A 20,051-nucleotide genomic window follows, 5' to 3' on the forward strand; every position below is an offset into this window, starting at 1 on the left:
TGCAATACCCAATTGTTTTGTTGTAAAGCAGTCCATGCTCTAATCTGATACCTTAAGCAACGTGTTTGCAAGCTGGAAACGCCACTATTAGTGCCATACGAATAGTGGCTTCCATTCAAGGTCAAATCCAGCCTGCATGAAGTGCTCCCAGAGGGCGGTGAGACGGGGCAGAAACGAGACTCCAAGGCACCGACAAGCATCCCAATTTCGTCATCAACACCAAAATTTGAAGAGCCTGCGACTTGTAGCTCTGATATCAACTCGATACCATTACTGCAGACGAATGAGCCACTGCTAGCGATATTCTTAAAGCTCTCCTGTCTTTGTGAGCGAACAACGCAACACGACATAATGAAGCCCCCCGCTACGGACTACGACTCGGATGACGAGGTCTTGATCGACAACACAGAGGCTCTTACTCTTCGTTCCAAAAAGACAGATCGCCAGAAGAAGAAGCTAGAGCGCAAAACCAAGAAAAAAGCAGCCAAGCCTCATCTGCTGTCTCTCTACCCAGAGCTCATCATCGAGATCCTGACACATTTGCGACCCTCGGACGTCATCTCATACCAGCAGACATGCCACTCAGCAAATGCATTTGTTGAGCAACACAACTCGTCTATCGCAAGATGCGTCATATCTTATAGATACTCTGTCCTTGCGCGATGCTTCCCGAGACCCGTCTTCTTGGACACGGTTGACCGCAAATATCACGACGTCATGTTGAGTGAGCGCCGCCAGAAGCTTCTTACCATCCACAGAAAGCCATATTCGCACATTGCAAACCACGATGCTTCAATCCTCTGCTCGTGCCTGACGTGCGTCTTGGCTTGGAATAATCTGTGTCTTATTACCGACCTTTCACACTGGATAAACTCGGCCATCGCACACAGAAAACCTATCCCAATGATCCCGCGTGGTCAGAACCCGGAATGGAACGTGGAACTCGTCGAAAAGCACGCCAATGTTGTCCGAAGGGCACTCAAGTCTCCAATTTGGTACGCTCTCCTCCTGCAGCAGCATCTGCAGTCCACTGTCTTTGGGATTCGACGGTACACGTCCAAGGATGGAGAGGCGGGCTTTGGCCTCGATGATGACGATGTTGCGGCTGAGACTGACGCCTTTTGTGCCCGAGATGGGCCTCCGAGCTACGAGTTTCCACTACATCGTGATACGTATTATTCGCTGCAGACGTATCTGCCAAATCGGATCTGGAAAAAAGAAGAGGACGAGTGGCGGTATCAGCCGGCAGACCAGCACTTTAAGGACCTGGAGTGGATGATGGCAATGCAAAATAAATGGACTACACCTGTGGCGGAGGCAAAAGCAGAGGAAGAAGAAGTGAAACAAGAGCAGCCAGTCAGTCAAGAAGTGACCAACATTGAATAGAACAATAGATTAATGTTGAGACTTCGGCTCTACTCAACAACTCCAAAGCGATACTGTGCCCAACTCAAACTCCTCTCTGGTAAAGTCCAGATTCTTTCACCTCGGTCTGATCCTGCAGCGCCGGCAGCAACGTAGAGGGGAAGAATGTGCTCCAGCGTCGGATGAGCCTCTCTGGCTTCGCTGCCTCTTATCAAGGCTGACATGGTTGCCCGCCTCTCATCTGGATCCGACGCCACAGCGTCTTTGAGCGCTTCGTCAAAGCTATACGCGTACCTGAACTTGATTAGCAGTGTGTGGTATTGCTCATGACTTGGCTTACGGCATGGTCCTTCCAGATGCCCTCATTGCTCTGTAGTCATGCAGGTTGTGGACTGCCATTCCGGCACCAATGATGAGAACCCCTTCATCTCGTAGACTTTCAAGAGCCTGTCCCATTTGGTAATGTTGATTCCAGTCCTCGTTTCCGAAGAGTGAGACTTGAACGATTGGGACATTCAATGGGTTCTTGATGGGATCAAAAGCTGTTCTGTTAGTAAGAGCAGTCACAGAAGAGTTAAGAGACTACCCACCAACCATGAATCCCGCCCAGACTCCATGATCAAGGCCTCTCTCGACCCTCTCGACATCAATATCAGCATCTCGTAACCTTGCGATGATCTTTTCAGCAAGTTCAGGACTCCCCTTGTTGGGATAGTCGTATTTGTAGTAATGAGGCGGAAAGCCGTAGAAGTCATAGATCAGATCTGTCTCTTCAGCAGCATTGATCTGAATTGTAGACGGTCCAGCTTGCCAATGAGCAGAAAAGACGACAACTGCTTTCGGCTTGACTTTGGTTGTAATCTCCCTGCCGACGGCGACAAGTTGGGCATAAGCAGGGTGATCTGTCTCTTCCATGAAGTTGGGTCCACCGATTCCGAGGAAGTAGACCGGTGTGCGAGCTGGTTTCTGGAACGATAAGAGAGACGTCATGGTGCTAGCTTGACCGCTGTTATCTGAACAAGGGTGGAAGTGGTAGAGGAAGGGAACAGAAAAAGCCATTGGCGGGATATCAATGTTGAAGAGTACGGGATCTGCTGGCAAGGGTAAAACAGTGGCATGGCTAGATTTGAATCAGGAAAAAGCCGTCCAGGATTTATGAACCGCAACTCAACGCTTCTCCCGGATGGAACAAAGAGCTTACGAATCTTCGCATGACGACGACTTGCCCAGTTAGATGATAGCCAGTACGAGGCGTTCCTATCCCGGTCGTAATCAACACCCGAATGCCTTTCCCGCGCGCTTTGTGGGGTTGTTAGTTCGGATCATCCGGATGTCAGCTTCATTGGATGTGATCCATGCTCTGAGCTTTCCCGCGCGGATTGTGGGTCTCGTGTAGACTTGCGAGCGGCCATGTTTGGCACCTTGTTCTATTAGGTGTGCGAATTCGTCTAGTGCTACTCTCCCATGCTGGTACTTCGAATTTCTTGATCGGGACCTGAGTTCCCGCGCGGATTGTGGAGTCCATAGGCACTCTGCTTGGCTTCACGGCCTGGTACTTCAACATGTCTAGGTTTCGGGCTATAAGTAGATGGCCTCTCTTCAGAAAAGCATCCATCTCGCATCTTCATATCTCGTCTCGCATATAAACGTCAATCTCACTTTCGAAAAACAACAATGGCTACCAGCCCTGTACTTCTCATCCTCGGAGCCGGCCCTAGAATCGGCGCCTCTGTCGCCGACAGGTTCGCCCTTGACGGCTACAAAGTCGCTATTGCGAGCCGCAGCGGCACAGACTCTAAGAACGAAAAAGGTTTCCTCTCGCTCAAAGCCGACTTGGGCAAGCCCGACTCCATCCCGGCCATCTTTGACGCCGTCAAGGCCGAGTTCCATGCTGCTCCTAGCGTTGTTGTCTACAACGCACCGGCATACACGTACCCGCCAGACAAGGACTCTGTTTTTTCAATTCCAGTTGAGAGCTTTGTGGCTGACTTGAACGTCAACACTGTGAGCCCCTATGTCGCGGCGCAGCAGGCCGTGGCTGGTTGGGAGACGCTGCCCCAGGAGAGCAAGAAGAGCTTCATTTACACGGGCAATATCTTGAATACCTCTGTATTTCCTGTCGCAATGATGCTGGATCTTGGCGTTGGCAAGTCAGCCTCATCGTATTGGATCGGGGCTGCTGATATCCTTTACAAGACTCGAGGGTTCCGGTATGTAGTCCCGCACAAGGTAAACCTTTGATTACCTCTAATGCTTGGATATCTAGATTCTTTTATGCCGATGAACGTACCGAAGATGGCAAGATTATCGGAAAGGATGTGGATGGTACCGCGCACGCCGAATTTTACGCTCAGTTGGCGAGACAGGAAGGGGATATCCCATCCCAGGCTACATTTGTGAAGAACAAGGGATATGTTGCCTTCAACTAATGCCATGGCGCTGAAGGTTGAAAAACTCTCTGGATGGGGCATCTCGACCAGAAACCTCCTCTCCTTATATGCTACTCTATGGCATTGCCTTCATTCGTCTTTCAAACAAGTAACACTAAATCCCCATGACCTTTGAAGCACGTGGCCAGATCGCGCCCCGTATCTTGTCCATCTCTCCAGACCTTTTCCATTATTTCAAGTGCCTTGCCGACTGTGCCAAAAACTCTTGGTGGCTGCAGTTCCTCGACGATCGCTCTGAAACGACGCTCTTGTGCTGGCTCGGCGAGACAGCCTGCGACGCAGAATGGCCACACCATTGTGCGCAGCAAAGCCCGTGGTAAAACTGGGCTCTCGACAAGTTTGAGTATGCCTTCGACGTTGTGGCGTATCTCGACACTCGCTGGCTGCCAGCCGGATACAACGATAGAAAGGTAGATAAGCGCTCCGTGAGCCCAGACCTTGGTGACGAGGGAGCTCTGGGCAGCTCGTGTCTTTGACTGTTGCTCGTCATACCCTGTGAGAACATTGAAATGCCTTTGGCGTTCGTTTGTACCTTTGCTTTCGGTCGCTTCGAGCCCAGTGAGTTGGGTTTCCAGGGAGGTTTTGATTGCCTTGGCGATACGAACCATTTCCATCATATCGAGATTCCCTGCTCTTTTGCAATTTTGCTTCCATGCGTCCAGCGAAGCAATTTCTCCCAACTGGGCGAGTACCCAGTTTTGACAGCCGACGACCCTCTCCAGATCAACCGCAGGACCGGCCTCGTCCACATAATCGAGAAAACTTTGGTGGTATTCATAAAGTTTGGGTTTCTGCTGAAGGACCGTGCTGGCAACAACATCGTCAAACATCAAAAGCGCCGAAGAAAAGCGAAATGCGGATTGTTCAGCGCTTGGTACCTCGAGCCTTTCTGCGATTTGTGACGATGGTCCTAGACGACTGAGTACCACGGAGAAGTTTGACCGAGCATCAGATGATCCAGCGTTGTCGAGAAGTTGTTTGAAGAGAGCCAAGGCGCCGTTAAGGTGCGCCTGACAGTTATCAAAGCTCAGAAGAGAAGTCTCGTACCGTTGGAGCTGCATAATGCCCGCCAAGATACGAATAGCGCCATGGACGTGCTCCATGATATTGGAACCCTGGATGGCTTGTAGGGACTTTCCTAGCATGCTAAAAGCATCCCTTGTTTGTTCGAGCACAGTCTTCCAATCTGCATCTTGCCCCTGTGCAAGAGAGAAGAAGTATGAACTCTGGCACCGGGTTGCTTGTCGTACCACTGGGCTGCTTATCATCATTTCCAAGATCCAAGCCTTTCCACCTTCGAGCAGCGAAGGATTGTAGAGGGGGAACAAGAAAGGGAGTAGGTTATCTAGGTAGAATGTGAGAAGGAAAGTGTCGGGCCTGCTGAAGGTTATAGTATTGTTGGCATTGCCTGCAGTGAGGATGCAGTCAGTTCCTCGTCGAGGATGAGGTGTCACTTCAAGAGATGATTTAGCCTCAGGTTGACCATCTGGTAGAGATTTATGCCGCGATGGTGTATCGTTGAGGTCTCGAGGCGGAATTCGTGGTAGAGACGTATGCAGCAAGCGCTCTCGGACTGGACGGCGTCGATGGGCTTGCTCTTTCACTTCCTTTCGCAGTTTTTCTGCCATTTCTTCTTGTCTTGGACCGCCATCCATCCACTCGGGTTTGTCCTCGGTGAAGTAACAGGTGATGTTGAGTGCTGAGCAAGTGTCGCACACCGGCCGGATCTCATCACACTTCTTTCGCCGGAGGCGACAAGTCCAACAACCATCAGAACTCCTCATGACTGGGTATGAGTCGACTCTGGAATAGCGATATTTGCGAATAGTAAATGCCTTGTCGGCGTAACCTCGTATCAGGAGCGTGGGTTGGGTTAGTGGCGTGGACCGGGAGTAAATGAATGAGAGTCGAACGTCAAGTAATTTGAGTTTGGGGGAAACCTGGAGAAGGCAAATATTGAAGATTACATAAGCCAGAGTTTCCGGATTCTTGTCGGATTGCAAAGAACTCCCCTCAGAACGAGCTTCTCTTTCTGTCCAGGCATGAACATCAATTCGTTTGGTTGAGTGACAAAAAGGAATTCAAATCCAACTTGGTCTGGCAAGAAGAGGTGTGCAGGTGGTAGCACGGTACAGGTTCGTCCACATCTACTCACAGGCACTATGTAAGAACCGAGCCCTGCAGTCCAATAAAGCGACAGCATAGCTGCTATGTATCTGAGCAGACATCTTCGAGCCACAGTGAGTTCATAACTGTTGCTAACACCTAGGATACAATTAGGCAAATGCAGCTCGGATCCGCGTGGCAAGCAAGTGAAGAGAGGTTTTCATTATCAATTGAGATCCGACAGATATAAGGCGCTGGACTCGCGGATGGGATTGACTTTATCATGGATGAGACTGTCAAAGGTTGCATACATCCTGTGGGAAAGTCATTGTGAAGCTATGTGGCGACGATGGATGATTGCGCTGGACGAACCGTCATATCAGTGGTGGGGGTGGTGAAAATTCGACTCGGAAATGCCCAAATCAAAGTGGAAAGACACTGAGAACCGCGAATAGCCGGTACAGGGTTCAACGCTGATGCGTAGGGCGTGGGAGAACTAGCAAGGTCAGAACCCACGGCCGCGTGGGTTCTCAAGTGGTATTAGATATTTCCCGTTACGTTGCATCGAGAAATAGTGTAAGCTGATTCCTAACTAAGCAGCTAAAAAAGGCACGGGCCAATACCTTTTCCCCAGTGACTAGGTTCTCGTCAAAGCACTCAATCTATAGCCCCGATGGCATCATCTGGGCGGACCCGTGCCCTCTATTTGGTGGATTCGAGCGCTCTTGGCCCTGTACTTTCCACCCATTGAGAGCCTAGGCAGCATTATATCTCACCTTGTTGTCGGGCCTTTTGTCTTGGGATTCTTCATGTAGAGGCGACCCAAAGGGTGGTCTAGCGAGATGAACTTGGCAAAGGATTCAAGCAATTCAGGCAGAGTGACGCCTCCAACATGTGATCCTTCCACCAAATTGGGTATTCTGACCAATCGGTGTCATGACAAGCCCGATATATCCTGTTGTGGAGAGAAAAGGCGGGTGAACCCCGTGGAGTCGAGAGCTTCAAACGGTCGGAGGGGAGCCGGTCACGAGTCGGGTTCCAAGCCGGTCGAACAAGGGGATATGCTTATTTTAAGGGATTTTAGACTTAATCAGTAAGGTTGTCTCCGCAAAGCCGCCGATTTCGTACTTGGTCGCAATGTGTGTGATGCAGCCACGGTGATCTCACCACGACTTCCCACGAGTGCGGCTCAATCTAAACTCCAAAGAGCGAAAGAAAAGATGCCCTGCTTCTGGAAAAGGTACCATTGCTCGTCGATTTGTCGGGGCGTGCCTCTTTCGTAGGTGCTTATCCAGGCCCGGGGACTCCTTGTCATGTAACACTAGCTTTGGCGTCATGCCTAGTATCCATGACGTGCTTCGTACAAGGTCGCTCAGACTGGAAGGTCACTAGCCGTCACGCAATCAGGAGCCAATCTTGGTGTTTCGGTATAGTAAGGCCCGATTCTTGGCAGATCGACGTCTAGTGCCAACAGTCTAGGTAGCATGGAGGCACGTTACACAGGTCGTATTAAAGCCATGGCCGTCTGTCTGTTCTTTGCCTGTGATCAGCATCCCATCGTCCATTTGCTCTCCTGCAACCGCCTGCCATAATGGGTCTCTCACTTGGCTGGCGTGCGAAGCCAGAAGCCTCGCCAGCCGTAGTTACGGCTGGCGAGAGTGACCTCAACTACACGTCCGACAGCTCAGACCCGGCTCTCCTTCGCGATGGAAACCTCGCCTTTACCCGAGTTCAAGGCGGAAATGACTCGAAGCCGTCGTATCAAGAGGCTATTGGAGCCCCTGTCGAGTCCAATTCTCCATTAGGGTACCACGTCGGATGGATCACCATCATCTTCCTCAATGTCAACCAGATGGTTGGATCTGGAATCTTTTCGTCCCGTGAGTAGTTGTCCTGTCCACTGGGTGAACCAATCGCTAATTCTTTCACTCAGCTGGAACGATTTTGAACAAAACCGGATCAATTGGCCTGGCCCTGATTTACTGGTTCATTGGCTTCCTCATGGCCCTCGCGGGTTTCGGTGTTTATCTCGAGTTTGCGAGTTACTTTCCCAACCGCTCGGGATCAGAAGTGGTGTATCTCGAGCAAGCGTATCCTCGACCAAAGCATTTCTTCCCAATTGCTTTTGCTGTGCAGTCTGTCATCCTGTCCTTTAGCAGCAGCAACGCCATTGGTGAGCTGGACCAAAGACCCCCTGGACTTGCCTCGACTGACAACCTCTTCCAGTTCTGTCTCGATACGTATGGAGAATTGCTGGCAAGGTGCCTTCTGATTGGCAAATGAAGGGAGTAGCCATTGCAGCTTACTCCCTTGCTGTAATCTGTATGCATTCATACTAGCGATGATGATCAAGCGAGCGCATGCTAACTCCCCAAGGCGTCATTGCCCACAACAAGTACTCCTTATGGGCCACCAACTTCATCGGTTTCCTCAAGATCATTACTCTTGTCTTGTAAGTATGGACCATGGTGTGGCCGAATGTTTTCTAACTTGTCCCAGCATTTCAATCACTGGTTTGGTGATTCTTGGCGGCAATGTTTCAAGCATCCCTGACCCCAAGGCCAACTTCCGTGACTCCTTTGCGGGTACCACCGACAACGGCAACGACCTTTCAACAGCTTTGGTCAACATTGTCTTCTCATACAGTGGCTACGCCAACGCGTTCAACGTAGTCAACGAGATCAAGCGGCCCATCCCAACTATCAAGAAACACGGCTTCTTGTCCCTGCTTGTGGTTGCAATTCTCTACATGCTTTGCAATATTGCATATTTTGCTGCTGGTAAGTAATTGCAGAGGTTAAAAATGTTAGAATTCTGACCAACTTTTGGACAGTCCCCAAGAAAGAGTTTGCCGAGTCTGATGAGATTGCCGCTGGCGTCTTCTTCACCACCGTCTTCGGAACTGGCGGTGCTGAGACTGCCCTGAATGTCCTTGTGTTACTCAGCGCATTTAGAAATCTGTTGGCCGTTCTGATTGGACAGTCTAGAATGATTCGAGAAATCGGACGGTGAGTTTTGATGGTCTCGAGTAGGCTACCAGTACTGACTGTGCGTAGACAAGGAGTGTTGCCTTTCACCACCTTCTGGGTCTCAACAAAGCCATTTGGAACGCCTCTCGGACCGTACCTCTTGAAGTGGGGGATGACATTTATCATGATTGTTGCACCTCCAGCAGGTGATGCCTTCCAGTTTGGTAAGTCTACCTCGAGGTGGCTGATCGGCGTTGATTGATACCCAACTCATCCACATCCCTAACCGTCGTATTTTCCTTCTAACATTTTACAGTCGTCAGTCTAAAGACGTATCCCGACGGTCTCTTCCATTTGGCCTTGGGTATCGGGTTGTACCTTGTCCGACGCCATAACAAGCGTGTGGGCAGAGGACGCCGAGACTTCAAGGTCTGGGACGTCCTTTTGATCTTCTTCATCCTCATCCAGGTCTTCATCATCGCTATGCCCTGGTGGCCACCGAAGGGCGGCCCTTACGCCGGTGAAGTCAGCTTCTGGTACGCAACGTATTGCGTGGTCGGTATTGGAATGTAAGTTGTTCATCTTTAGACTTGGATGAGTTCACTCACTGATATGCGTCTAGTATGATTACATGCTACCTCTATTATGTCGTCTGGATTTACTTGATCCCCAAGTGGAAGGGCTATGTTATTCGGACGGAGGTTTTGGAAGTTGACCAGAACGGCGCCAACACGCACCGCCTGGTCAAGGTTCCTCTCGCCGAGGTAGACAGATGGGACGCAGAACATGATGACGCTGGAAATCTCAGGCAGAGGCATGTCGGGAGCCCTGAACAAGAATCTGTGACGACTGAGGAGAAGGTCTGATCCAATGGTCCGAATATCATATCCAGATACACCACATAGCAACAGAGATGGGTTGCCATCTAACCGGCACCCACTATCTTGGGCCTCCCTTACAAAGCTAGAAGTCTGTAAAGGACACTTAGATACCAACTTGCATTTGATGTGAGATGTGGCTCAAGATATGTGTCATTGATATTGCGATATCCATTTTCATAGATGCAGATCGTCGAAGATATTGCCAATAAGTTCAGACTTTAAGTTGTACACGTCAACTTTCGCCGGACTCCATCAAGGGCGATAACCAACTTTGTTCAACCGCAGTCTAACACCCGCTGCGATTCGGACAGAGCGGGATGTGTGATCGACGCTTCAACTACGTCACGCAGGTCATTGTGTGGGGGCATCGCCGTAAGTCGCGCATTCTCGCCTACCCTCAGGATCCGGGTCGCAATATTTCGAGATACAGAAGCCTACTTTGGGTAAGTATTGCGAAGAATGTATTTATACGGGGACAGAAAGACTGACAGCGGGGCCGTTATATTCGGCGGTGACGGAGCAAAGCCGTCCTTGCGATGGAGGGTTCGGAGTTTTTCTCGTCGATCAAACCCTGTTTTGAGCGGAGACAAAATAAGCATGAATCAGCCACCTGCGTAACCGGTCGGGGTGATGTACACTGTAGTTATTTATTCCAGATGTCCAACAAATTCCATCTTCCAAGAGACGAAGGCAGTTCATCAACATGGCCACGACCTTTGACATCTCGCCCGAGTGGAGGGCAAGTCAACTTCATTTCTACTACCGCCAGCTCTTCATCACACCCCCAATGGTTTCACGTCGCGATGCAGACTTAAGTGGGAAGACGGCCATAGTCACAGGTTCCAACACCGGGCTAGGACTAGAAATAGCACGTCAGCTTCTCGATCTGGGCTGCAAAGTCATCCTTGCGGTACGCGATGAAGCCAAGGGCGAAAGGGCCCTCCAGGAGCTCAGTAATGGTCGTGATCTTCCATCAGATTTTGTGGAAGTCTGGAAACTCGACATGCTATCCTACGAATCCATCATGACCTTTGCAAAGCGCGTCGAAAGCTTGCAGCATCTCGATATCGCCATTCTCAACGCCGGGGTACAGAAAGCAGAGGAATCATTCTTGGCAACCGGTTTTGAGGAAGGCTTTCAAGTAAACTTCCTGTCCACTATGCTCCTGGCAATATTGTTGCTGCCCATCATCAAGGGGAAGACAAGCGGAAGCAGTCCTGGCCAGATTTGCATTCTATCATCCGACATGGCCGCGTGGTCCAGGTTTCAAGAGAGAAATACAACTCCTCTTCTATCAGCGTTTAAACAAAAGATGCCTAAATGGGATTTGATGGATCGCTATTGCACAACAAAGCTTCTCGGACAGCTGTTTCTGTCTGAGCTCTCTAAGCATGTGTCTCCGTCCGATGTCACCGTCTCTTGCGCGAATCCGGGACTCTGCGGCGACTCACAAATTTCACGGGAGTTTCAGGGCACACTCCACTTCGCTTTCAACATCTATTCCTTCTTATTCAGTCGGACATGTTCTGTTGGAGCTCGCACAATTGTGAACACAGTTACCACCCTTGGTGACCAGGCCCATGGACAGTACAGCGAAGATGCCAAAGTTCAGCCGTGAGTTTCTGCCACGTGCACTTTATTGTCTTGCATTGATTAAACTAACTTTCACTTCCTAGAATGTCGCCTCTCGTATATAAGAGTGAAGGCTTGCGTCTTTCGAAACAGCTTTACGAGGAAACTCTTGATGAGCTCTCGTTCGCGGGTGTAAGGGATATTATCAATGACCTGTAAATGTCTTAACTCGGGCATAGCAGGTATAGTCGGCATCGTCACAAGTTTCAGAGGTTAGCGCAGCGCATAATGCCCAGTTCGCCAAGGGGTATCGCCGTCACGGGAGTAAACGTATAGATCTTGGCTTTATTATCCGTGGTTCAGGAAACTTGCCCGACGGAAGGGAGCCGGCCTCCGCGTGCTTTCAAAGGGGAAGGTACTCTGTATGTCGAAGAGAGCGACAAATCAAGTCATCAATTAGGGTAGCATTGCATTCAACCAACCAGAGCCATTAGAAAGTTCCCGTGTTACATGACTTTATCCTTGCTATTGAGCACAAATGAGGCAGGTTCCCCGCGTGGAGCCTTGGCTGAGGGGTTATACGGAGCATGACGTGGTTATATGGCTCACCAGACATCTCGGTCGTATTGTGCGTGGTTTTTCCATCTCCATTGTTGTTCCAGAGCGTGCGGAAACACTATCCGAAATGAGCAACGAGGAACAGACCCGCCAGGGTATCGCCATTGTATGCATCTGGCTCGTGGGCATCCAGTGCATCCTCGGCATGTGCTAATTCGTGTAGGACCCCGAGGTCACTGGCCGGGATGACAATGACACTTGTGATGATGTGGAGAGGTCCAAAAACCTTATTGTATGCGAAGGGAACAGGAACTGACCGTGAGATCAGCACGTTCTCGTCCACGGCATCGGCATCCTCGAGCATTTACGAGTATCGAAAGATACAAGGACGAACCTACCAGAGCTCCAACACAACAGACTATTGGTAATCACCCGTATTAATCTTCACACCTCAAACTAGCGATACTAACTCATCCAAGGGCACCTAATGACGAAAAGCATGTCGAGGCATTTGACGTGGCGCAAGTCTCACTGAACTGTTCACTACGGGTCGATCCGTTAACTGTTGTGTAGGCACGAGTGGCTCACCATGATGTTGGATGACAAGCTGTACGCTGTTCCACTAGGCGACAATCCCCAGGTGAGAAGGTTTCATGCCGAGACATGCATGTTCTGACCATCAAGTAGCACATCTTGGATGTCGGAACGGGAACCGGAATATGGGCCATGTCAGTCTCACCCTACCCGGATCAAGAGCCTTGCTAACCAGTCAGTGATATGGCCGACAAGTTCCCATCTGCCGAGATCATCGGTGTCGATATCTCACCTACCCAGCCATCCTGGACGCCACCCAATGTCAAGTTTCAGATCGACGATGCTCAGCTGGACTGGACCTTTGGGCCTGCCTCATTCGACTTTATACATGTTCGCTATATGCATGGTGCCTTTGATGACTGGCCGAAGCTATATAGGCAGATGTTCAAGTTTCTGAAGCCTGGCGGTTGGTTCCAGCATATCGAGCCCAATATCCACTTGAAGTGTGAGAACCCCAAGTCGGTGGCTGAGAACGAGTGAGTACCTCTGTGAAAGAATGTAAGTAACCGAACTCACGTCGGCTTAGAACCTTCAAGCAATGGGCCGAGCTCTTCTTCGATGCTGGCGACAAGATCGGCCGGACCTTTCGCGTCACCGATGGCATTATGGAGGAGTCGGCCCGAGACGCAGGGTTCGAAGACATTGTGCACAAGATCATCACGATTCCCCTCAGCGGCTGGCCAAAGGAGGAGAGACTCAAGAAGGAAGGCCAATTTGTTGGCTTGTACATGGACCTAAGCTTAGATGGCTTCGCCTTGTACCCGATTGGACAGATTCTTGGTTGGAGTCGCGAGAAGGTTGACGATATTGTTTCCAAGATGCGGGCTATTATCCGAAATCCCAAACACCTCGGCAGTGGAGACATGTGAGTGCGTCGGGGTTGTTACTACAAACAGTGCTAACCAGATGCGTGATAGGCACATGGTGTATGGCCGAAAGCCGCTCAAGACGGATGATTGAGAAGCGCCGGAAGAGTGGAATTGAGGCAGATCAGGGTCACGGGGCGGCAGAATAGATTGTCTCTTTCACTGAAGTTCCCAGTTTCTACTTCGATCAAGATCTCTCTTTTGCATTACTGTGTATCTGATCGCTTTGAACAAATGCCTGCAAGCTAAGCCAGAACCAACCCAGCTCGCAGATGGTGTATACGGGTATTATTTAACAATTGGAAGCTTCCAATTAAGCCTTTCCTTCCTCCCTGTTGTCGTTGACCAGAGCAACCTCGGCAACATACGACTTGAACTTGCGAGCAGGAACGCGGTTCTCGAACATCTCCTGGACCTCGGCGTAGTTGCGACCCTTGAGTTCGGGAAGGCAGAAGTAGAGGTAAACGCACATGGGCACCGAGAGACCGAAGAAGACGAAGCAAACCTTGCCGCCGAGGTTGGCCTGATCGGTGTTGATGAGGTAGGGCATGACCTGGGAGACAAGGCAGGAGAAGGCGGTCGAGACCATGATGTTGATACTGTAGGTCTTTTGTCGGAGTTGGACACTGGAGCATGTTAGTTTTACCTCCTATGTAGATTGATGAGATTCTCACCTGGCGGTTTCACCACCGACACTGTAGGCGACAGCACCCAGGGTGGCCTGGTACAGGAAACCCCAGATCACCATGAAAGCGACAGTCGCGGACAAGCTGGGACCAGAGCCAATGGTGCTGATTCCACCGATGACGAGCAAGAGACCAGTCATGACGAAGCATCCACCAACGATCAGAGGTCGTCGTCCCAGGCGATCGATGAGCGGCCACGAGCACATGTTTCCGACGAGCTGAATGGCATAGGCGATTTGACCGATAGCGAGGGGATCGTTGACGCCGGCAAGACGGAAGTAGTATCTATTAATTGTCAGTCTGTAAGCTTCGGTTGTTGATCTTGGGAACGTACGTGAGATAACCGTTGATGAAGCCAATACCGATAAACTGCTGCGAGAGGTACACCATGATGATAATGGTGGTTCGTCGAAGGTTGGTGCCCTGGAAACACTCAAGCCACTTGCTGTTCTCCTGCGCCTTCTTGGCTTCCTCCTCCTTGGCAATGGCGACGGTCGCAATAGCCATAGCAGCATCCACATCAAATCCGTCACCGTTGAATCGTCGGAAGGCCTTGGCAGCATCGTCACGGCGGCCTTTGATGATAAGCCATGTAGGAGACTCGGGAAGGAAGAAGAGGTTGAGGAGAAGAAGTCCGGGAGGGATAACCTGGGTGATCAGGGGAATACGCCAGGCCATGTCCGAGGGATCCTTCTTGCAGGCGAAGACGACGAGCGAGTTGAGCCATTGGCCAAGAGTGATCATGGTGTTCTAGATTTGTTAGCACAACGCATAGAGCACTTGGCACTTGGCGTTTTCGAGAATACTTACCAGCAGAGCCAAGCACAAGCCTCGCATCTTAATAGGCGCAAGCTCAGCAACGAAAACAGGACCAAGCGAATGACCCAGACCAAATCCAAAAGTCGAAACAACCTTGCCGGCAAACAGCATCAGGATAGACTTGCTAAAGTATTGAACAATGATTCCTCCGAGGCAGATGACACAGGCAACGATGATGGTCTTCTTTCGGCCGATAAAGTCGCTAACGATACCGGTTGCAAAGGCAGAGGTGAAAATTCCAACGGTGGCGGCGGCGTTGAGGATTTGCTGGTCGTGAGCGGCGACAACCCAGGTCTCACCAGCCTGATATCCGAACTTTTTGGCGAAAGGAGTGACGGCGAGGAGTTTTCCCGTCATTGACATTTCATAGCCAAAGTTGACGGGGAGGAGGTAGATGATCAAGCCTTGGCGGTCAATTTGATGAAAACACGCGTTTTTGGTCAATGGCACTTACAGAACATCAAGACGCGTCGGTTCTCCCAAAAGTCGTGCCAGACCAGGTTCTCGTTGGCCCGACTGGGAGGCAGAGCCGCAACCGCGCTCTTAGGCATCTCCTCCAGCTGGATAGCCTCTGGGGCCTTTGGCTCAATGTCTTTACTCATGGTTGATGCTGCTGTTGCTCAGATGAAGATGCAACCTTGGACGATGATGGCATCAATATCGATGCGCAGATCTTCATGATATATAAAAAAACATGCAAAGTCAAACTTAACCCCAGATCTTCCCCGCAAGTAAGAAGCCGACTCCTGGTAAGCTTGTTTTCGGGATGCGGAGAGAGCAGGTTTTGCCTTCCGATTGGGTTCTCACCTCTCGCCTTCAGCCCCTGGAGGAGAGCGGGTCTTGGTTCGTCCAATACGAGTTTTTCGTCTCCAACTGTTGGAGTGAATCTAGAAGCTTGAAGCACCGTTTGTGTTGGCCCTAGTCATGAACCTGGGCCTGAAACTCCTAGTCGGGCAAACCTAAGCGCTTTTGCTCTACCCTTGCACAAGCGAGCCACAGACCATTCCTATATCTTGCTAGCACGTGGATCCCGAGCCTTAACCTCTCGGAGCAGAAGCCATTTGTGCGTTCCGGATTGCCTGATGGGTTCCGAAGACTTAAAAGGGCATCTTCTCCTCCATCAGCTCGTCCTGATTTATCACACCACGTGCGGAGAAGTCTTCACCAACCCCATGACCGTAGCTACCCCCCGCAACTTAAGTGTTCCTTTCCCCATGGGCAGCTATGTCCGTTCAATCGGGTCACTCTTAGTCAGGCAAAGAGACCTGCGTCGGTCAAGCTGACCCTGGCATACCTGGTAGAGCGGCAGTTAACCTCGGCAAATGGAGCCACCAGGGATAACCAAAGTTAACGTGACGTGACAAAGACCACCACTGGACGGGGAATCGATGGATACTACGCTCAGATTGAATATGACGTCCTTGGAAACCTGTAGCGCCTTCTCCGCAAATTCACGTCGAGCTCTATAGCGAGAATGGCTAGCATACTCCATCAATGATCTTCAGTATCACGCATTTCCCGGGGATACTCGGCTACATTAATCCGCAATCCTAGTTATACTCGGACTTCCAGGATTGTAACCGCGCAATATGGAGACAATAGGGCACATGGCATGAAGCTATAAAGGAAAGTGACCCGACCGCTTGGAACTGGGAGCTGCATCCTCACACCTGGGGTAGTTACACGATGGCTTCTCTTCTGAAACTTGTCACGGTGGCCCTCGTGTTTGCCGAGGGTGCTGTCTGTGCTGCTACCAGACAGCCGCCCACTGTGCACGTAAAGAACGGTACCTATGAGGGCAAATACGTTGCTTCATATAACCAGGATCTCTTCCTTGGTGTTCCCTTCGCCCAGCCTCCTGTGGGGTCTCTTCGTTTCCAGAACCCTCAGCCCTTGAACACAACCTTCAAGACCAGAAAGGCGACCGAGTATGCTGACTCTTGCGTCGGATACGGAGTAAGTCATCTTCACAACAACTATTAGTGCAATAGTTTCTGACATCTTACAGAACAGCCCTGCTTGGCCGCATACCCTCGGCGAGGACTGCCTGACCCTGAACATTGTCCGCCCGGCAAAGTCAGGACGTGGCAAGAATGACAAGCCGCTGCCTGTTGGTGTCTTCATCCACGGTGGAGGTTGGTCGATGGATTACAGTGCCAACGGCGTCTACAACCTGAGCTTCATTGTGGAGGAGTCTGTGAAGATGGGAAAGCCTTTCCTTGCCGTCTCTGTCGACTGTAAGTCTCTGAAACCACACCCGGCAACTTCGTCATTAACATTCGATAGACCGACTGTCCTTCTGGGGATTCCTAGCCAGCAAGGACATCATGGACGCTGGCATCGCCAACCTCGGTCTCAAGGACCAGCGCATTGCCCTGCACTGGATCAAGGAGAACATTGTTGCTTTTGGCGGCGACGTTGACAAGATCACCATCTGGGGCGAGAGCGCTGGAGGCGGCAATGTCGGCTACCAGGCCACTGCTTTCGGAGGAAAGGATGAGGGCCTATTCCACGGAATCATTGCCCAGTCCGGCGCTGATGGAACGGACATGAAGAACCTGACTAACCCCCAGAAGCGCTACGACACCATCGTCAAGGCCGTCGGCTGCGACAAGAAGAAGGATAAGATTGCCTGCCTGCGAGATGTTCCTTTCGACAAGCTCAACGCGACTAGTGAACTGGTTCCCGGTAACTTTTACCCCGTTGTTGATGGAGATTTCATTCCCGACTACTCGTCAACACTTCTTGAGGAGGGCAAGTTCACCAAGGTGCCCATTCTTCTTGGTACCAACGCCGACGAAGGCACACTATTCGGAAACTGGGGCCTTAACACCGACGAGGAGGTCAGGAGCCTCATCGCCTCGGCCGGTCCTGATGCGGAGACCATCGATATCCTTATGGCTCTGTACCCCAATGTTGATGCGCTCGGTCTGCCCGCTGCGTATCGCGTGAGGCCCGATGGCCCTGTCGGAGCCCAGTTCAAGCGCGTCATTGCTCTGCAGTCTGATCAGCTCTTCACCTCGTGGAGGCGTCTGAGGACTGATGCTTGGTCCAAGCATGGCGCTACTGCGTACTCGTACTTGTTCGAATCGCCCAACACTCAGAACTGTAGGTGGCCACCAACATCTTATGCTGCTCCAAGCTGACAACATCCCTGTAGTTGAGTTCTTCGGCACTCCTCACTTCACTGAGATCGGCTACGTCTTTTATAACAGGATCGGCCTCGGCTACGCTAAGGGTCAGAGCCCTCTGACTGGTGCCTCCAAGGAGGTCCTCCAGCTGGCCAAGCTCGTCACTCGCATGTGGATCAGCTTCATCAACAATCTCGACCCCAACAACCATGGCAGTAAGATCTCCTCTCCAAGTCTCCTAGTTGAAACAATTCGGCTAACCAACCAAGTCCGCGGTGTTGAGAAGTGGCCTGTGTACAAGGCGGGCGGTGGCTACGGAGAAAACTTTTACTTCAACCCCAACGGTTCGAGTGTGCAGCCTGACACTTTCCGACTGGCTCAAACGACATTTATGAACTCTGTTACGAGGGAGCAGTATGGACGGTAGAGCAGCTTACGTAGCGAACTCATGTTGACGAGTTGATCATGACTTCTATGATCCGCCTTGTGGGTATTAAACTACCCTACATCTGAGCATTTTTCTTCATTAAAAAATACATTTGATCACCTTTCATGATGCGGTGCCCGTATTGACCCTGTTAGACTCTTATGATGTCTAAATCATGCTTTGTAGTTGAATCTCTTCATTCATAGGTTTTCTTGATGAGGTTTTAGGTGTCTTCCACCGCTTGAGAGTTTTCAATACTGCCAATATTTATCCATACCAAGATCGACTCACCAATGGGAAAACATGGAAGGAATAAAAAGTTCATAACATCTAGTATTCAAGTCCTATGCAAGGCCATTAAGTGTATAATCCAAGATATGCCAAGTTATACGGCTAGCTATCTGGAATCTCGGTGACGCAAGAGGCCAATCCGACGGTAAGCGATACGACAAGCAGGGTCCTATCACAGCTGACAATACAACCCTATCACGTTTCCTGCCAACAACACACGGACTATCCAATGTGCACATATCGTGGCACTATTGGCAGACATCTGCAAGCCTCAGCCATGTGGCGTCGGTCCAAGTGACAGCGGGTGCATGACCATTCTTGCATTGAAGATCAATCAGAAGACTGGAAAATCATACGATATCGGTCAATGGCATGGCTGGGAAACGGTCATTTGGCCTTGATGTATGGCCTCTTATCTATTAACACGTAGCATTCCTGATCCTGCTCTGCCTTAAAATGTAAGTGCATCTCTGGATGAAGCAGGGAGCTATTGAACTCTAATGACGACCATTTATCGATAACCGATCTACGCAGTCCGAGTCTTCAATTTCCTCACCGATATTCTATCTGCGGTAATGTCCACCTTCGTTGAGTAGACACCTTTGCGGTCGGCCCAGCAGCATCAGCTTTGATCTACAAAGGAGCGATACGGAGGACATGGTCCGCCACAGCCCTAAAGCCGATACGATGACGAAGCCCATTTGAGGAAGGCGAAAAGACGGCCAGTAAACTCAAAGTCCAGAAATGGAATTCACGTGAAGAAAAACCGTTATTCTCGTCCATTTCGAGAAATCCCGACGGCTGATGGGGGGCTGATGTCTGTTCGCGCGCTCGGACGGACAGCTGTCTTGCAGCAACCTTTACGAGGCTCGATGGAAAGTCATTGCTTGTCACCGGTACCTCGAGGGACATGGTAGGCTTAGCCTTTTTAAGACCCTGTTTTCTTGTTTTCAGAGGATTTTAACAGGGTAAGCGATATCTGAGCTTGGGCTGACTCTATATGTGGCAGCTGAATCCTACGTGTGTATCAGGAAAGGCTGTCACCATTTCGGTGCACTTGCCTCGTCTCTAGCTTCTTATTCTTCATTCTATTGGTGGTCTAATAATAGGGCAAAGAAGAGAATTAGATGCATCAGTAAGGAGTGTACAGTATCAACATGACTCAATATGACGCCACCCAACGTGGCAAAGCAACATTCCAACATCGCAACTTCTAAGGCGACCTCGCATAGAGCCAGAAAACCGAAATTTTCTCTTCGAGGCTCATTTACATAATTCCTCCGACCACAGACGCGATGTGAGGAGACAGTGCTCAATTTAAGGGCGCCTTTGACGA

General features: G+C 50.5%; 8 protein-coding genes across 8 annotated transcripts; 6 read left to right on the plus strand and 2 right to left on the minus strand.

Annotated features, from left to right (window-relative positions):
- Positions 1 to 258: 258 nt before the first annotated feature.
- On the plus strand, positions 259 to 1,386 carry NCS57_01415000 (uncharacterized protein; the record flags this gene model as incomplete). Its single annotated transcript, XM_053063762.1, has 1 exon — positions 259 to 1,386. The coding sequence occupies exon 1, from the start codon at positions 352 to 354 to the stop codon at positions 1,384 to 1,386; it is 1,035 nt and encodes a 344-aa protein (XP_052907095.1). The 5' UTR covers positions 259 to 351.
- Positions 1,387 to 1,415: 29 nt separating this feature from the next.
- On the minus strand, positions 1,416 to 2,475 carry NCS57_01415100 (LigB domain-containing protein; the record flags this gene model as incomplete). Its single annotated transcript, XM_053063763.1, has 3 exons — positions 1,956 to 2,475; positions 1,706 to 1,907; positions 1,416 to 1,659 (listed from the first exon to the last, which is right to left on the minus strand). Exons 1-3 carry the CDS (start codon positions 2,422 to 2,424, stop codon positions 1,416 to 1,418), a joined length of 915 nt encoding a protein of 304 aa, XP_052907096.1. The 5' UTR covers positions 2,425 to 2,475.
- A 564-nt stretch (positions 2,476 to 3,039) lies between these two features.
- On the plus strand, positions 3,040 to 3,794 carry NCS57_01415200 (uncharacterized protein; the record flags this gene model as incomplete). Its single annotated transcript, XM_053063764.1, has 2 exons — positions 3,040 to 3,575; positions 3,632 to 3,794. 2 exons carry the CDS (start codon positions 3,040 to 3,042, stop codon positions 3,792 to 3,794), a joined length of 699 nt encoding a protein of 232 aa, XP_052907097.1.
- Positions 3,795 to 7,512: 3,718 nt separating this feature from the next.
- On the plus strand, positions 7,513 to 9,756 carry NCS57_01415300 (uncharacterized protein; the record flags this gene model as incomplete). The annotated part of the gene is made up of 9 exons (XM_053063765.1): positions 7,513 to 7,801; positions 7,855 to 8,094; positions 8,148 to 8,243; positions 8,298 to 8,373; positions 8,421 to 8,701; positions 8,755 to 8,929; positions 8,978 to 9,114; positions 9,207 to 9,459; positions 9,513 to 9,756. 9 exons carry the CDS (start codon positions 7,513 to 7,515, stop codon positions 9,754 to 9,756), a joined length of 1,791 nt encoding a protein of 596 aa, XP_052907098.1.
- Positions 9,757 to 10,474: 718 nt separating this feature from the next.
- NCS57_01415400 (uncharacterized protein) lies at positions 10,475 to 11,562 on the plus strand (the record flags this gene model as incomplete). The annotated part of the gene is made up of 2 exons (XM_053063766.1): positions 10,475 to 11,385; positions 11,448 to 11,562. 2 exons carry the CDS (start codon positions 10,475 to 10,477, stop codon positions 11,560 to 11,562), a joined length of 1,026 nt encoding a protein of 341 aa, XP_052907099.1.
- A 430-nt stretch (positions 11,563 to 11,992) lies between these two features.
- Positions 11,993 to 13,455, plus strand: NCS57_01415500 (uncharacterized protein; the record flags this gene model as incomplete). Its single annotated transcript, XM_053063767.1, has 9 exons — positions 11,993 to 12,067; positions 12,125 to 12,177; positions 12,230 to 12,325; positions 12,381 to 12,422; positions 12,475 to 12,541; positions 12,589 to 12,629; positions 12,675 to 12,971; positions 13,022 to 13,360; positions 13,413 to 13,455. The coding sequence occupies exons 1-9, from the start codon at positions 12,029 to 12,031 to the stop codon at positions 13,453 to 13,455; spliced, it is 1,017 nt and encodes a 338-aa protein (XP_052907100.1). The 5' UTR covers positions 11,993 to 12,028.
- A 219-nt stretch (positions 13,456 to 13,674) lies between these two features.
- On the minus strand, positions 13,675 to 15,468 carry NCS57_01415600 (MFS domain-containing protein; the record flags this gene model as incomplete). The annotated part of the gene is made up of 5 exons (XM_053063768.1): positions 13,675 to 13,987; positions 14,036 to 14,332; positions 14,382 to 14,797; positions 14,858 to 15,270; positions 15,321 to 15,468. The coding sequence occupies 5 exons, from the start codon at positions 15,466 to 15,468 to the stop codon at positions 13,675 to 13,677; spliced, it is 1,587 nt and encodes a 528-aa protein (XP_052907101.1).
- A 1,084-nt stretch (positions 15,469 to 16,552) lies between these two features.
- NCS57_01415700 (Carboxylic ester hydrolase) lies at positions 16,553 to 18,424 on the plus strand (the record flags this gene model as incomplete). The annotated part of the gene is made up of 5 exons (XM_053063769.1): positions 16,553 to 16,822; positions 16,875 to 17,103; positions 17,153 to 17,974; positions 18,027 to 18,212; positions 18,267 to 18,424. The coding sequence occupies 5 exons, from the start codon at positions 16,553 to 16,555 to the stop codon at positions 18,422 to 18,424; spliced, it is 1,665 nt and encodes a 554-aa protein (XP_052907102.1).
- Between the last annotated feature and the right edge of the window lie 1,627 nt (positions 18,425 to 20,051).

This window comes from Fusarium keratoplasticum, chromosome 12 (genome assembly GCF_025433545.1).
Source record: "Fusarium keratoplasticum isolate Fu6.1 chromosome 12, whole genome shotgun sequence".
Taxonomy (NCBI): domain Eukaryota; kingdom Fungi; phylum Ascomycota; class Sordariomycetes; order Hypocreales; family Nectriaceae; genus Fusarium; species Fusarium keratoplasticum.